This window comes from Lytechinus pictus, chromosome 7 (assembly GCF_037042905.1).
Source record: "Lytechinus pictus isolate F3 Inbred chromosome 7, Lp3.0, whole genome shotgun sequence".
NCBI lineage: Eukaryota > Metazoa > Echinodermata > Echinoidea > Temnopleuroida > Toxopneustidae > Lytechinus > Lytechinus pictus.
The window spans coordinates 32,492,089-32,507,299 of NC_087251.1; the positions used below are offsets into that span (position 1 = coordinate 32,492,089).

The 15,211-nt window shown below is 34.5% G+C and overlaps 1 protein-coding gene across 2 annotated transcripts; it reads right to left on the reverse strand.

Annotated features, from left to right (window-relative positions):
• Positions 1–1,013: 1,013 nt before the first annotated feature.
• On the reverse strand, positions 1,014–11,131 carry LOC129264534 (serine/threonine-protein phosphatase CPPED1-like). Of its 2 annotated transcripts, XR_010294186.1 has the most exons (7): positions 10,569–11,117; positions 7,539–7,745; positions 4,620–4,764; positions 4,188–4,324; positions 3,556–3,696; positions 2,011–2,913; positions 1,014–1,833 (listed from the first exon to the last, which is right to left on the reverse strand). XR_010294186.1 is itself a non-coding variant. In XM_054902416.2 (6 exons), exons 1-6 carry the CDS (start codon positions 10,621–10,623, stop codon positions 2,687–2,689), a joined length of 912 nt encoding a protein of 303 aa, XP_054758391.1. In that variant the 5' UTR covers positions 10,624–11,131; the 3' UTR covers positions 1,240–2,686. The 2 variants fall into 2 exon arrangements, 1 of the variants encoding a protein (XP_054758391.1); XM_054902416.2 differs by having other exon boundaries at positions 1,240–2,913; positions 10,569–11,131.
• Positions 11,132–15,211: the final 4,080 nt, after the last annotated feature.

Sequence of the window (15,211 nt, forward strand, 5' to 3'; positions counted from 1 at the left end):
TAGTATGGAAGTAAAATATATTATACCTTTAAATACAAGGCACTTAAAAAACAATGCATACTTTAAGCAGAAATGAAAGATGAATTTGTATACTACAATAAAATACATGTAGTCCAAAGTCAAGTAAAAAAAAAAAAACCAGCAGTTTAAATGCAAACACATAACATGCCTACTCTTTGCATATTTCACAATTAAACATGTAGCGCTCTTTAGTCCAATTTACTTCAAATTGTGCCATATCGGTTCCAATGATTCTATTGCTTTCATTTGAGGTATAAATTACAATGGTTTTATAGATCTTTAAATCTAACAAAGAGGCTGCAAGGGCGGAAATTTCTCCCCAAAGATAGGGGTGACCAGGGATGGGACAAATTTGACAAGCAAAAAAAAATCAAAATCATAAAGACTAAATATAGTAGGGGGGACATTTGATATTGTGTCCCCCCCACTATTTTTATTAGGGGGGACGTGTCCCCCCTGTCCCCCTGAGATTTTCGCCCATAAGTGCCGGTATTAGCAGGTATCTTTTATTGCCAATAAAATGTTGATATACAGGGTTCACCATAAAGTCGAGACAGTTTTTGTTGCATTGATATTGCATTTGCCATTAAGCACTAAAAAGATACTCGTAACTTTACCCATATAGTCGAGAGTGCACATATTCCCAAATCGTGCTCCCAACCCAAAGGAATATATTTTCCTTCTCTACCATATCAACTGCAACTACTTTTCAGTGATCTAAGACACATTACCTCTGCATGAAATTAAACGATAGTACACGTATTTGAGGTATTTCCATGGAATAAATATAACAGCATAGTTCAAATATTTGTACTGGAGATCAAATATGTAGCAGCAAAAAGTATAATATAAACATAACCAAAATGTATTCTCTCTTCCTCTCTCACTCTCTCTCTCTGTTTAACTCTTTCTAAATTGACACAGGACAAGATAAAGATTGACATATTCCTTTCTCTCATATCAAAAGCCTTCAATGAAATACCCAGTGAATGAGAAATGGTTTTATACATCTTGATGTAGGAATGTGGTCACAAAAAATATATAACAATCATACATGTATGACTGCTTGAGACCTGTTTGGAAGAATATCTAAACACTTAAAATATTCGGAATAATCATCCTCCCACCCTCACCAACACGAACATGCCTAAGTAATCAACCTTATTATACACAACCACATTCTAATCATTAATAACCTTTTTTTAGTGTTTTTTTTTTCAAAAGAACAATTATTACAATCATATATTTAACAGGTTCTTTGTAAGACAGAAATATATATGTTAAAGATCTCAATAACAATTCAATATATTCAAGCAAGTAATGACTAAAATGCAGTTATACATTATTTCTCATTTCTCTCATTTTATTATATATAATATAAAGACATGATAGTACATGTAACATGGAAGACACAACTTAATCATAAAATTTCATAAAGAAATCACTCTGTCATACCATTAATAAACTAATGTAAAAAGTATTGTTTTCATAATCCCCGACTTTCATGAGCTTCTTCAATGACTGAATAAAATGAAATACAATATGTCAGTGAGAAGTACCAATGGCCAGGGGTGGTTTATCCTACTGCCTGTGTCAAAAGGAGGCAGTGTAAGTTCCATATAATGCAATATGACAAAATGTATATAAGACGAACAGAAAAAACATCTTTATCAACCCCCCCCCCCGCCCTTCCACCATAGGAGCCCCCATATAGAAAATCTACATGCTTGGAGTTGGAAGGGAGCTCACCCAATAAAAAATAAAAACCAATAATGCGTTCCTAACATCAAATCCAGACAGAAAGGAATGTTACTGATCAGGTGGGTGTTTCATAAAGCTGTTCGTAAGATAAGAACGACTTTAAGAACGACTGGTGATCCTTTCTTTTGGTAAATGGCATACACCATAGGCAATGGTTTAGCGCGTAAGAGAGGGTCACCAATCGTTCTTAAAGTCGCTCTTAACTTACGAACAGCTTTATGAAACGGCCTCCTGGGCCTGTAACACAAAGCTTAGCAATCATCACAGAACACTTTTCTATGTCTGATTGCATTCACTACATTGTACAATAACCGCTAATCGTGAATATCAAGCGTATACATGATTAATTGCTAATTTTTGTGCTACAGGACACTGATTAATCATCTGCAGAACTGAAGCCATTTAAGACTTTTGGTAATCTTTTTAGCTTAATCACAACATGGAATGGCAAATCCAAAGTTTTAATCTAGCATATTAAGATTAACTTGCCAGTATTTAATTATTTTCTGGCTCGTACACTCCTTGTCGCACAGACTGCCTGCAATCTCTATGTGATCGCTACCTTTCAGTTGAGATTGCAGAAACATTCTTCAGCAAAAAGCATGCATAATAGTCTAGCATCCCTGACAAAAACATAATAATAGACATCATAAGAACTGATAATTTCAGATGAAGAGGATATATACTTTACCCTTACATTCATGGCTCAACCAAAGGCTCGAAGCTGTTTATTAAGTAAATGAAAATAATTACTTTCTTATTTTTAAAAAGAATGTCTTCCACATTGAGATACCCATCATCAAATTATCGTCATCAAAGTGCTATCTGAACAGGGAAAGGCTACATTCTATGACTCAGCCCTGAAAATAAAAAGTTTCTTTCACAGTATATCAAGATACCTATGCTACAGATCAACTGTAGATGGAATATCATCCATACCATAGTACTGGTGTGATATGCTTTTCTCATGAACTTTGACCACCCGTAAACCTGAGGGTTGCTTTCCCATTTCAAAGCCAGCAGGGCTCTGTGAAAGCGGACAGCCCATTGCGGATGTCACAACCTCTTCCATTCCCTTATATGATCCTCCAGCATTCCGATGGTAGTGGCCGCAGAATATAGTGTTAACACCTGAGAAAAGATATATCAGAGAAGGTAGTATCAAAGAAGGTGGAGCGTCATGGCCCAGTGGATTAATCTCCGGACTTTGAAACAGAGGGTTGTGGGTTCAAATCCCAGCCATGGCATAATTTCCTTCAGCAAGGAATTCATCCACAGTGTGCAGCACTCAACCAAGGTGAGATAAATGGGTACCGGCAGGAAGTAATTCCTCAAAAAGCTGTGTGCACCAAATAGGTAACCTAGCTTAGCTGGGTAATAATAATAATAGCAGGGGCCGCTGGCAGAACAGTTTTCAGAACAGAAGTGGCTTCCCTGTGTAAATATACCATTATTATTTTATTCTTGTGAATTTCTGAAATAGGTTTCATTCTGTATGAAATACAACCCTGAATTGAAGCATATGTATCACAATTGCAATACAGAAACTAAAGAAGACCCATTCTGACTAAAGTGGCTGGACTGATTCAACCACTACACAGAAAACAACCTCCAAGAATCTACTACTGAGAAACTCTTCAGACAGTTTCTTCCAAGATACGCTTTCAACAGGGAGGTAACAAAAAGGATGCTTGAACATCTAATTCCCCCCCCCCCCTAAAACAGTTCTCCCTTTTTAACATTACCTGAATGACTGATATGTCCCATACTTACCTGCTGCAATAAACTTGTCTAACATTGGCATCCGAATATCAAGATCTATATTGAAGTATTCATTCTCTTCTTCTGGTTTGTTTAGAAACCATGGTATATGCTGGAAGATCAATAGATGCTTACACCCAGATGACTTGGCAGCTAAAGTAAGAGATGGATAAAAAAAATTATGAAATTGAGTTCAAGACAAAGTCTCTCTATATTATAGATATTACATGAGAAATGTTATTTATCAGACTGCCAAAACTGACAGGTTGAAAACAATGGTTTATTAATTTTGTTTTATTCTAAAAATAATTCAAAAGTAGGGTTACTTAACCCAAGAGAATCAGGTCTAATAATCTGTATCCCATTTTCTTCAAAACTTCAAGAAAAATTAATTAAACTTCAAGGAAAGCTATCAAACTTACAGAAAATTATTCAACTTTTTATACACAATTAAGTCTCATAATGCAATTTTGTGCAAAAATGAACTATTGCAAACTGTACTCATTACAACCGATTCTGCTAACACTGAAGAATCTGTGTCGATTGTTACACTGTACATATTTGACCAAGAGACAAAGACACATTCGATGGAAAGACAGGATGAGAGAAAGAGAGAGACAGAGGAGGGAGAATCAAATCATTACCATCTAATTCTGCCTCAAGCCACACATCTTGCTCTTTCTTCAGTTCTTGTACTTTGCTAGCATCTTCATAGAGTTGAGAATTCAACACCAAGCAACGCACACCTCCAGCCCAAAATCCAAAATAGTCATCCCCAAATCTGAAATTGAACAAGCCAAGGAAACAGTTATGAATAAAGGAGAATCTGTACTTTGAATTCAACTGGATTCACTTGGATGTTGAGATGTAAAGCAATATGCCTACATGCTCTTGCTAATTGAACAAAAAATATATATCATAGATTTTATAAGCTTTCGTAACTTCAACCTTCTTCAAAACTACAATCATGATTAGCATGCATTACATTTTGATACTGACAAGATTTATTGTGAAGTATATACCCGGTACCATTTTAATAGCAACAACAACAACAATAATAATAGATTTCATCATACTTATTCCTGAAGTTTTGAATAGATTTCCTTGTTGGAGTATTGCCTATATCATGATTGCCGCAGACACAAACTAGAGGTATACTTGGATCCACCTTGGCAAACTCTTTCAAGAAATCTGCTTCTTGTTCTTCTTTCTGATTATCATCTGAAATACAATCAAAAGTAAACCAACAGAATTTAAAGATAAATGAAAGCAGTTGCGGGAAACAGCGATATTATGAGAACGTAGATCTGTAAAACTAAGGTTATTTGTCGCTGAATGTCATTATACACACAGATCTACATCTGGTACACTTACATGAACTAAACTTCGAGAAATGTTAGCTAAAAAATGATCACATTGAAGATCATCAACGCAGATAAGTAGGGGAAGGCGGGGTAAGTTGTGACACTTTTTGCATTTTGCATATTAGAATTGATATGACTTATAATATTGTAGTATTAAGTACCTTGCCTTTAAATTTGATTCTTGGGAAATATTTTTCACCTATATATAACTTTCTACTCCCACACTGAAAGTCATTGTGACCTTTGAAAAAAACGATGTCAAATGGCTCAACTTGCCCCATCTTTGGGGTAAGTTGTGCCACCTTCTGGGGTAAGTTGAGCCACAAAAACTATTTAAAAACGTATGGGGGAAGAACCGGCATGTCAATTTTTATATTTAAAGTCTTTTCACTTGCTAATTGTCTATAAATACTAACATCCTCTAAGAGTAAAAGAACGATCGTGTGAACTTGCTCCGTTCTGCCTGCATATCTTTTATATATATTTTATACATTACCATAAGAATTACCATGGCTCAACTTGCCCCATGTTGGCTGGCACAATTTACCCCAGTCCAAACCTAATGCGATATTTTCACATCCACACATTTCTTATGCATCCATCATGTAAAAGACTATGACAAGAATGAGAATCCATACCTGGACTAACAATATTGTTCTTATTTCTTTATTATATTTAAAGACGTGTGTGGGGAAAAAGCACTGATCAACATATATTTCAGTCCCTTTTTTACTTTTTTGGCTGAAATATTCCCCTCTAAAAAAGTACTTTTTGCTTCAAAGTTGAAAACAATGTTGTGGGGTTAAGGGTTATGTAATGGGTCATCAATACATGACACCATCACAATGTCTGACTCATTCATTTTTGGCCTGGGGGTGGAGGCTCAACTTGCCCCTATGCTTAACTTACCCTGCCTTCCCCTACATGTGGGATAGTATATTATTTGGTTGAAAAGACCCAACAGTGAGCTGGAATCCCATGCATATTTTGCTACTTTCTAAGTAGTTACCCAATTTCTTCATGAATCCTTTGGCACATGTCACATGTTTCAAATACATACAGACAATTTGGTGGTCATTTTTTTTCATGGATTGCGTTCGATCTAATTTTGAAACTGGCACTTATCTTCATGAAAAAAAAAGTTGTACAAGTAACATGAAAACAAACATTCTAACCAATAATTTATGGCATCAAAGATAAACGTGACTTTAAATGAGCAAAGTACATGTGTACATCTCATGTTGTAAAAAAAATATTGCTTCTTGACAAAGAAAAAAAAAGAACGTACAATTACAAATTAGGTATCTTGCATTAATACCAGCTGGATAGAGCTAAAAATGCTCTTTTGAGGTCATTTAAAGTACCGGTACTCCAAAAGGTCAAGGGTACACAAAGTTCCACACCTCTTTTTGAAGCATTGCATGTTGTTTCTTATGCGCTGGTATGACCCTATACACTGTTGTGTCATGGACTCCGTAACACAAAGGTTTGCAATGAATTGCAAATATGAAAGAACCACACTGATTGGTTCCCGGGCAGTACTTTAAACAGACCGCGCATGCAACGATGATCTTGATTGGTCATTGGTATTTAGCAATTGATTGCAAACTTTCATGTTACGAAGCCATGGATGATGGAGTACTTTTTCTTTGCCTCAAGGTCATGTACGTAGCAGCGTACAATTAGCACCATCTAGCTTTTGGATATCAATGGTATCTTAAACATGCACTCACATTAATTCAATTGCCTATTGACAAATCATTTAACATGATCTTGTGATTTTATCATTTCCGTTTAATCAATAAAAAGAAAATGTATGTTTGGTAACTCAGTCAATATATCAAATTCAATAAAATTGATCTCCTTTTGACCTTGAATTGGGGTAAGTTTCTATTGGCTTTACTTACATTGTAAATTGATCATTCTTTAGTTTTATGATATTAAGTACGTGTATTACTCTCTTGACTCTTTATACACAGTATTCAGAGGTTTTGGATATTTATTCTATTCTTTTCAATGTATAAAGGTTGTAATATAAAGTAAACAGATGCCTGAAAATATGCCTTGATGATGAGTATCAGAATATTAAACATTTTACTCTTTAAGTATTTCATTATGGTTCTAGTCATTACTTTCCGTAAGTTATAGTAAGCCGCATCATCGGCATCATTAAAATCACAATTACCACCTTCACCCATAACTTTTATATTCAGTCAATAATCAGAGTAGATCAAAATCTCCTAGTAGTATAAAAGGCATAATTTAATTCAAATCCAGAAAAATTGAAGAATTAGAGTTCAAATTACATTGTTTCCTTACTCAGTATTTAAGTCAAATATAACATTTTTCCTCTTTTAATATTGCAAATTATTTTCAAATATTTCATTAACGAGATTAATACAACTTTTTTTACCAAAGTTATTAAGTTGGCGACAAGTTTGACATGAAATAGCATTAGATTACAATGTATTATTTTTATTTAATCATAATGTTACTACTAATTCTTAGAATTCATGTAAAAAAATCAGAAACTATTTACATTCATGAATAGGCAAATCCTGTTATACTGTGATTACAAAAGAAAAACAGTAACGTAGATGCATGTAGGGCTTGGAAACATAGGACGCTTACCAGGCATAGCATGAATTAAATCCCCACAGACCACAAAGAACTTGGGTTTAGGCTTCATCCTGTTGATAGCTGCTATAGCTTTCCTTGTGAGTTCTATTTCAGCTTGCCATGTGATAGGTTTCTTTCCTGACATATCATCTATCATACCATACTGTGGATCTGCTCCTTGGATGAAACAAAATGGACCTTTCCACCCCTTCTCATTCTCTGTTAGGAAGGAGAATAAAGGAAATCTATTTAGTCTATGGTCAATTGCTTAAGACTGAACATTACTTTAGATCATTTTAAATTAAACAGGTACTCTGAGCAGAAAATAAATTATACAGGCATATCTAAATGAGTAAAATTCATTGGACAACATGCCAAAAATTCCATCAAAATCTAATAACAAATAATAAAATCATTAAATTTCAAAGTTTACCACTTCTTTGTGAAAAAAAGGTTACAAGCACATGATAATGAATATTCATAGGGTGAACTGTTGATGTCATGTACCCATTTTCCCTTTCATTATGTTATTATACATGGAATCATAATAATTATGTGTGTATGATATATCTCCCTTCCAATGAAATAAGTTGAAGCAGTGTCTTATGTCTAATGCATTCAATCAGTTGTCAATCGAATTTGTATAATTCTTGGAGGAAAAAATTTGAATTAACACAATTTCATATAACTAGCACATCAATGATGTGGAGCTCATCCGGCATCTTGCAACAAAATTTAACACAATTTTAATTTCAGCCCAGTTGACACTGTAGTGAATTATATTAGTGACATAAATTGAGGATATAGAATTGAAATTGATGAAGAAATGACATAGAAGCATTTTTTGTGATCTATGAATAAATTTGAATTATTTCATATAAATTAAGCATAAATAATTTTCTAGTCAAAATTTCTAAACTCTGTGTAGAACCTTGGTAAACCTCATGTAGCTCTCAGATGGAACAAAAATAATCAAAATCAATCAACAAATAAATAAGTATTTTTGTGAGTTTTTAAAATATATGAATTAGCATATTTAATGAGTTTCAAAATTCTGTGTTGAAATTTTGTATCACCACCTAGAGCTATCATATAAAGTAAACAAAATTGAAATTGATCCACAAATGAAAGAGAAAAAACATTTTTTGTGATTTATGAATAAATTTTGCGTAAATTAGCATAAATAATTTTCCTGACAAAATTTCAAAATTTTGTGTACATGTTTGGTGAACCTCATGCAGCTCTACCAGATGGAAGAAAAAAAAATCAAAATCGATCAACAAATAAAGAAGAAGAGGCATTTTCTGTGATTTATGAATAAATTTTGCATAAATTATCATAAATAATTTTCTACTGAAAATTTCAAAATTCTGCGTAGAAGTTTGGTGAACCTCATGAAGTTCTACCAGATCATCCAGATGAAAGAAAAAAATCAAAATCGGTCAAAAATTAAAGAAGCATTTTTTGTGAATTTTTAAAAATACACATAAATTAGCATATTTAATGAGTTTCAAAATAATGTGTAAAAGTTTTGAATCCCCCACCTAATGATATCATATAAAGCAAACAGAATTGAAATTTTAAATGACTTTAAATGATGAAGAAGAAGCATTTTGAAATTCAGTCAACAAATAAAGAAGAGGCATTTTCTGTGATTTATGAATTTCGCATAAATTAGCATAAAAAATTTTCTACTTCAAATTTCAAAATTCTGTGTATAAGTTTGGTGAACCTCATGAAGCTCTACCAGATGGAAGAAAAAAATCAAAATCGGTCAACAAATAAAGAAGCATTTTATGTGAATTTTCAAAAATATGCATAAATTAATTTCGCATAAAATTAGCATAAAAATTGTTCTAGTCAAAATTTCAAAATTCTGTGTAGAAGTTTGGTGAACCTCATGAAGCTCTACCAGATGGAAGCAAAAAAATCAAAATCGGTCAACAAATAAATCATTTTTTGTGAACTTTGAAAAATGCGCATAAATTAGCATATTTAATGAGTTTCAAAATTATGTGTAGAAGTTTTGAATCCCCACCTAGTGCTATCATATAAAGCAAACAGAATTGAAATCGGACTTGAAATGGCGAAGAAGAAGCATTTTGAAATTGTGGACGGACGACAGACAACAGACGACGGACGCCACGCCACGGCATAAGCTCATCTGGCCCCCTCGGGCCGGATGAGCTAATAAAATACAATAGAACAAGTGGGGATATCATAATATACATGTAAATGACATATTGATTTGCTCATTGAATATTCGTGAAGACATGCATAGAATTTTTTGACAAAAGTAATGCAAATCTTTGAAATGGCGTAACTTTGTTATTCCTTGTCTGATTTACATCAAATTTTCATTGTTGTTTGTCTTATTTTTTTATCAAATCAAATCATAATATTTTTAGCCTGGAGTACCCCTTTCAGGCCCGCCTGAGTAAGAAAAACAGGTTGAGCGCTGCCGTGTGACGGTGTGTACACTAAAGGAGCTTTTGGTGACATCATTTTATTCTGCTCTGTGATACTGATAATCCTTTGCAATTTGTTTATACAGCATAATAGCACAAACTCATGTGAATAATTTCTTGATGATTATTTTTTTTTCATATTAATTATTACTTTTCTAAAAAAAAAAATATTTAGCATTAATTCCCATGTTTCATACATAGCATAGGCCGACAATTCTAGAGGGAAATTAGAATATTTTCTACCCGGATTTTCTAATAGTACAAATTTTGACATTTTTGTATTTTAAAAAAATTTCATGTGGCGGCCAAAATAGATGAGCGCGAGGACGATCAACTACTCTCTTTTTTAACTTGGCCTTAATAATATTTTGTTAAATATTCTGAAATACAGGACAAATAGGCGTCCCATGAAGGGTTTGTTGGGACGCCAGGACAAAGGAGCAAAATACGGGACGATCCCGGGAAATATGGGACGTCTGATCACCCTGGTAATTATACCCCTTAATATACCCAAGTTTCATGAACACAGAACAGATTGGCCAAAAAAATATTTCTATTTCCATTTTGTTCTTACCATCTAAACCCTCATATTTTCGATCTTTTGCTTTAACAATGAATTCTGCCATCATTCAGCAACCAATAATGAAGTAGATTCTAGTGCAGCTGAAGCAATCTCAATCCACGGTCAAGTCCACCCAAGGGCCAAGCAGCACTACCGTAGATCTACTGTACTTGATTCCTTTAGTATACCGTGTCTGAGCTAGCTACAAACGCCAGTATGCAGTAGTGAGTTTGCCCCCGGCCCCGCATGTGATCCGGCGCCGACACGATCGATGATAGGGAACGGTACCGGTACAATTAGCGTAGCCGTAGCTCTGACTGCAGCTCCACCTTCGAGTCGACACTGCCGACAGGTCACATAAGTGCAGTCAAACTGTCAAAGTACTTATCTCGCTAAGAAATGCCCACAATTAAACAAAGTGCTTGCATGTAGTTTCTCTGAGACTCTATGGTACTTCGAGTTGGGATTTTTTTTCACACGAATACCGGTACTGTATAAAAAAGAGAAGATATCTCCACGAAGACACAGCGATAATCCAAATTCATAAATTAAGGTACATGTACTTTTGACTATTTATGGAAAGCCGTACAGAGACGTCGCGTCTGGCCTGCCATAATTGCACTTTTTTTGAAGAGTTTTTGTGTTTCATTTTTGTTTTATTTTGTCTGGTATTGTCTTCGGTTGTTTGTATTGTTTTGTTTTATTTACTATTTTTTAAATTTGTTTTGTTTGGTTTTGGTTTTACCGTCATTTTTTCCAGCGCAAAAGGCCCCTTCTCCCACTTTTCAGCAAGACAACCAGAGGCAACAGGTTGAGGCAAAAATGTGGTAGGGCAATTTTTATAGCTTTCGAATAAACGGAGCGAGCAATTAAAATCTTTGACTTTGATCCTTAATTAATGCAAAAATATAATTTTGTGATAGATTCTGACATAAATTAAGTCAATGGCAAAAAGAAGCTGCTGAAAACTGCTTATCTAATAAAAGAGAGCCAATGGAGTACATTAGAAAGTCAAAAAGGGGCCTAAGCTTTCGATCCTAGCAGAATCTTTGCCTCCGACGAAGATTCTGCTAGGATCGAAAGCTTAGGCCCCTTTTTGACTTTCTAATAAATTAAGTCAATATACAAAACATATTTCAACTCGGACATCGATCGAGCTTTTATTATTGTTTGATTTACAAACTGATTTGAAAAAAAATTGCTTTATAAAAAAAATCCGTTTTATGGTCTCAACATTTTCAGCTCGCGCTACGCGCTCGCATTATTTTATCTGTCAGGTACCGTACCTATCGTCTTCGCGAATTCCAAAAAGTTCTTTAAAAAAAATATCCCATTTCAGGTCTGGTTGCCAAAACGTATCAGCTAGTGCTGCGCGCTCGCATTTTGATTAATTTTATAACAAACTTCTTAAAATCCGAATTTCATGACAGTTTTTCAATGAAAAATTTCGGCTTGTGATTTGTGCTCGCATCAATTGTTAAAAATATATTTACCCGATAAATATATTTTTAACAATTGCATACTATTCATACAAAAGTGCTAAAAAATATCCAGTTTTCAGGCCTATAGGCCTTTTCGCGCTATATCATTAGGCATATTATTTTGATTAAAGAGGAATCCAGCCTTGATCATAAAATGTTGTTATAAGGGAACGGAGAAAAATGAATAAGACAGAATGGTGTAAGTTTGAGAGAAATCGGACAAGCAATGGCTGCGAGATCTCTAAGACTATTTCAAATTGGTATTTGCACTGCAAAAACTATGTGTAAGTTGATTTAACACTGACCAGCCCGGAATCTATATATGTCCATACCAGAGAAGTGTTAAACAACACCAGTTTCGTTACCTATACAACACCAATTAGTATTAAAACAGCATCGGTTTGATTCCAAACTGGTGTTGTTTCAATACTTCTCTGGTGTGGACATAATTATAGATTCCGGGCTGGTGTTAAATCAACACCGGAGTTTTTGCAGTGTGGGTAAGTAAATAATGACAAGGGGCAATGACAACTTTCCCGTATAGGCCATGTACTTAATCATCAGGGATTTGAGATTTTTCTCCTGATTGCCCTAGCTGGGACAGTAATCTAAATATATATAACCCAGGTAGTAGTATTGTTTTATGTCCTCATGAAGGAAAAATATAATTTAAAGTAAAACTTTTGAATAAAATGAAATTTTAGCCATTTGCCTTACAACACATTATGCAGCCAATTTTTACAACTTTTTAAAATGCATGACTTTCTTATTGTTTGTCCGATATTGCTCAAACTCTCACCCAGTGGCGTAACTACGGGGGGGCATGGGGGGGCACGTGCCCCCCCAATCGGCTGGCCAAAAAAAAAAAAAAAAAAAAACGGGGAAAAGGAGAAAAAGAGGGAGAAATGGAAAGAAACGTAGTGGGAAAGAAGAAATTATTGTTAATTATAATGTTATATTATATTATGATTATCTTATGTTATATTACATAAATAAATTATAACTTTATGAAACATAATTTGCACAGGGCCTAGTCTTCATTGTTCCTGGTGCTCGCATTGTCTGTTTAACAATATATATAATCTTCTTGTACTAAAACCTCCCGTTTTCAAGTCAATACACACCAAATATATTTTCTTAGACTTCGAATTATTATTGTTTTATGTAGTGACATATACTTTTTTTTCATGACTACTTAAAGTGATTGCCCGATTTTAAGGTCTTAATATAAACCATTTCCTGTCCGTACTTACGTTCGCATTCGTGGATTGGTGAGATATGTCTGTTCTTCATGAATTTTCTAAAATCAGTCCTTAAAATGTCCCTTTTTCTGATCTTAATGTAAAAAATTTCAGCTTGCGCTTCGCGCTCGCATCATTTGGTTAGTGAAATACGCATATTTGGTCTTCGTGAGTTCCTAAAAGCAGGCCTTAGAATGCTCCTCTTCAGGTCTGAATTTCCTAAAGTTTCAGCTCGCGCTTCGCGCTCGCAATATTTGATTTCTGAGATGCGTATGATAATCATGATAACAATGACTACAAAAAGTGATTCATGTGTTTAGATGTAATTCTAACAAAATCAGCATTCGCTTGGCACTCGCATTAGATGACTATGGTGAGATATCTGTACTCTTAATGGAATCCTTTAAAAAAATAAATAGTCCTTATCCCTCTTTTGGGTCAATATATACAAAAATTTCAGCTCGTGCTTCGCGCTCGCATCATTTGGTTAGTGAACTACGTATGATCTACGTGAATTCCTACAAACAAGCCTTGAAATATCCCTCTTCAGGTCTGACTTTCCTAAATATTCAGCTCGCGCTTCGCGCTCGCAATATTTGATTAGTGAGATGCGTAAGTTAATCATGATTACAATGACTACAAGTGATTCATGTGTTTAGATGTATATTATTCTAACAATATCAGCAAGCGCTTTGTACTCGCATTAGTTGACTATGGTGAGATATGTATACTCTTAATGCATTCCTAAAATATAGTCCTTAAAATGTCCGTTTGGGGTCAATATAGACAAAAATTTCAGCTCGCGCTTCGCGCTCGCATTATGTGATCAGTGAGATACATATCCGTTTAATGACACTGTCCTTTAAATGTCCCTATTATGTCAGTATACCTAGCAACTGAGCGCGCTTCGCGCGCTCTATAAGTGACTCATAATTTTTGCTGGTGCCCCCCAATGCCGTGACCCACGGTACGCCACTGCTCTCACCTATATATCAACTTGTCTGATATTTCTTTTTCTTCTCTAGAAACAGCAGAAACAAGCGAAGGTTTGAAGAAAATTAATCGAAGATTTTACAAGAGATTTCTTTTAGTTTGATATAGTGACGTCATATTCATGCTCATCGTGTTGGCCTATAGGATTTTTAAAAAAATCAATGGAATGTCATTTTATTAAAAGTATGTTTTTATTGTACATTCGGTGTATTGACAGACAAAATCATTTCACATCAGTTCCTGAAAGAAAAGAAATTTTATTCAGCTGCTCGTATATTATTACGGCACAAATTAAAAACTTATAAATAAAAATGTGATAACTTTTTAAAGGGAAATCCAGCTTTGGTCATAAAAGGTTGTGTTGGAAGGACAAAAATAAATCAACCAGAATGATGGTGAAAGTTTGAAAGAAATCGGACAAGCAATAAGAAAGTTATGGCTGCTTTAAAATTGAGATCCCTGAGACTATGGAGATTTCAGCTTTGGTCATAAAAGGTTGTGTTGGAAGGACAAAAATAAATCAACCAGAATGATGGTGAAAGTTTGAAAGAAATCGGACAAGCAATAAGAAAGTTATGGCTGCTTTAAAATTGAGATCCCTGAGACTATGGAGATTTCAGATTGGCAACTGGGTAAGTAAATAAGGGGCAAGGACAATTTTCCCATATAGGCGGCCATGTACTTAATTATCAGGGTATGTGGTTTTCTCCTAAGTATACCAATTCCCCTAGGGCAATAAACTAAATATAACTTATAAAGTAGGCCTACATTGTTTTAGGTCCTGATTCTATGAAAGAAAAATACAATTTGAAGTAAAAGTTTTGCCGAATAAAATGAAAGTCATTTAATGTATTGGAGTACATAAAAGAGTAGTGCTTGCCTTACCTCACTATGCCATCACTGATATGCGGCCTATTTGAAGTCTCCATGGGTATAGTGA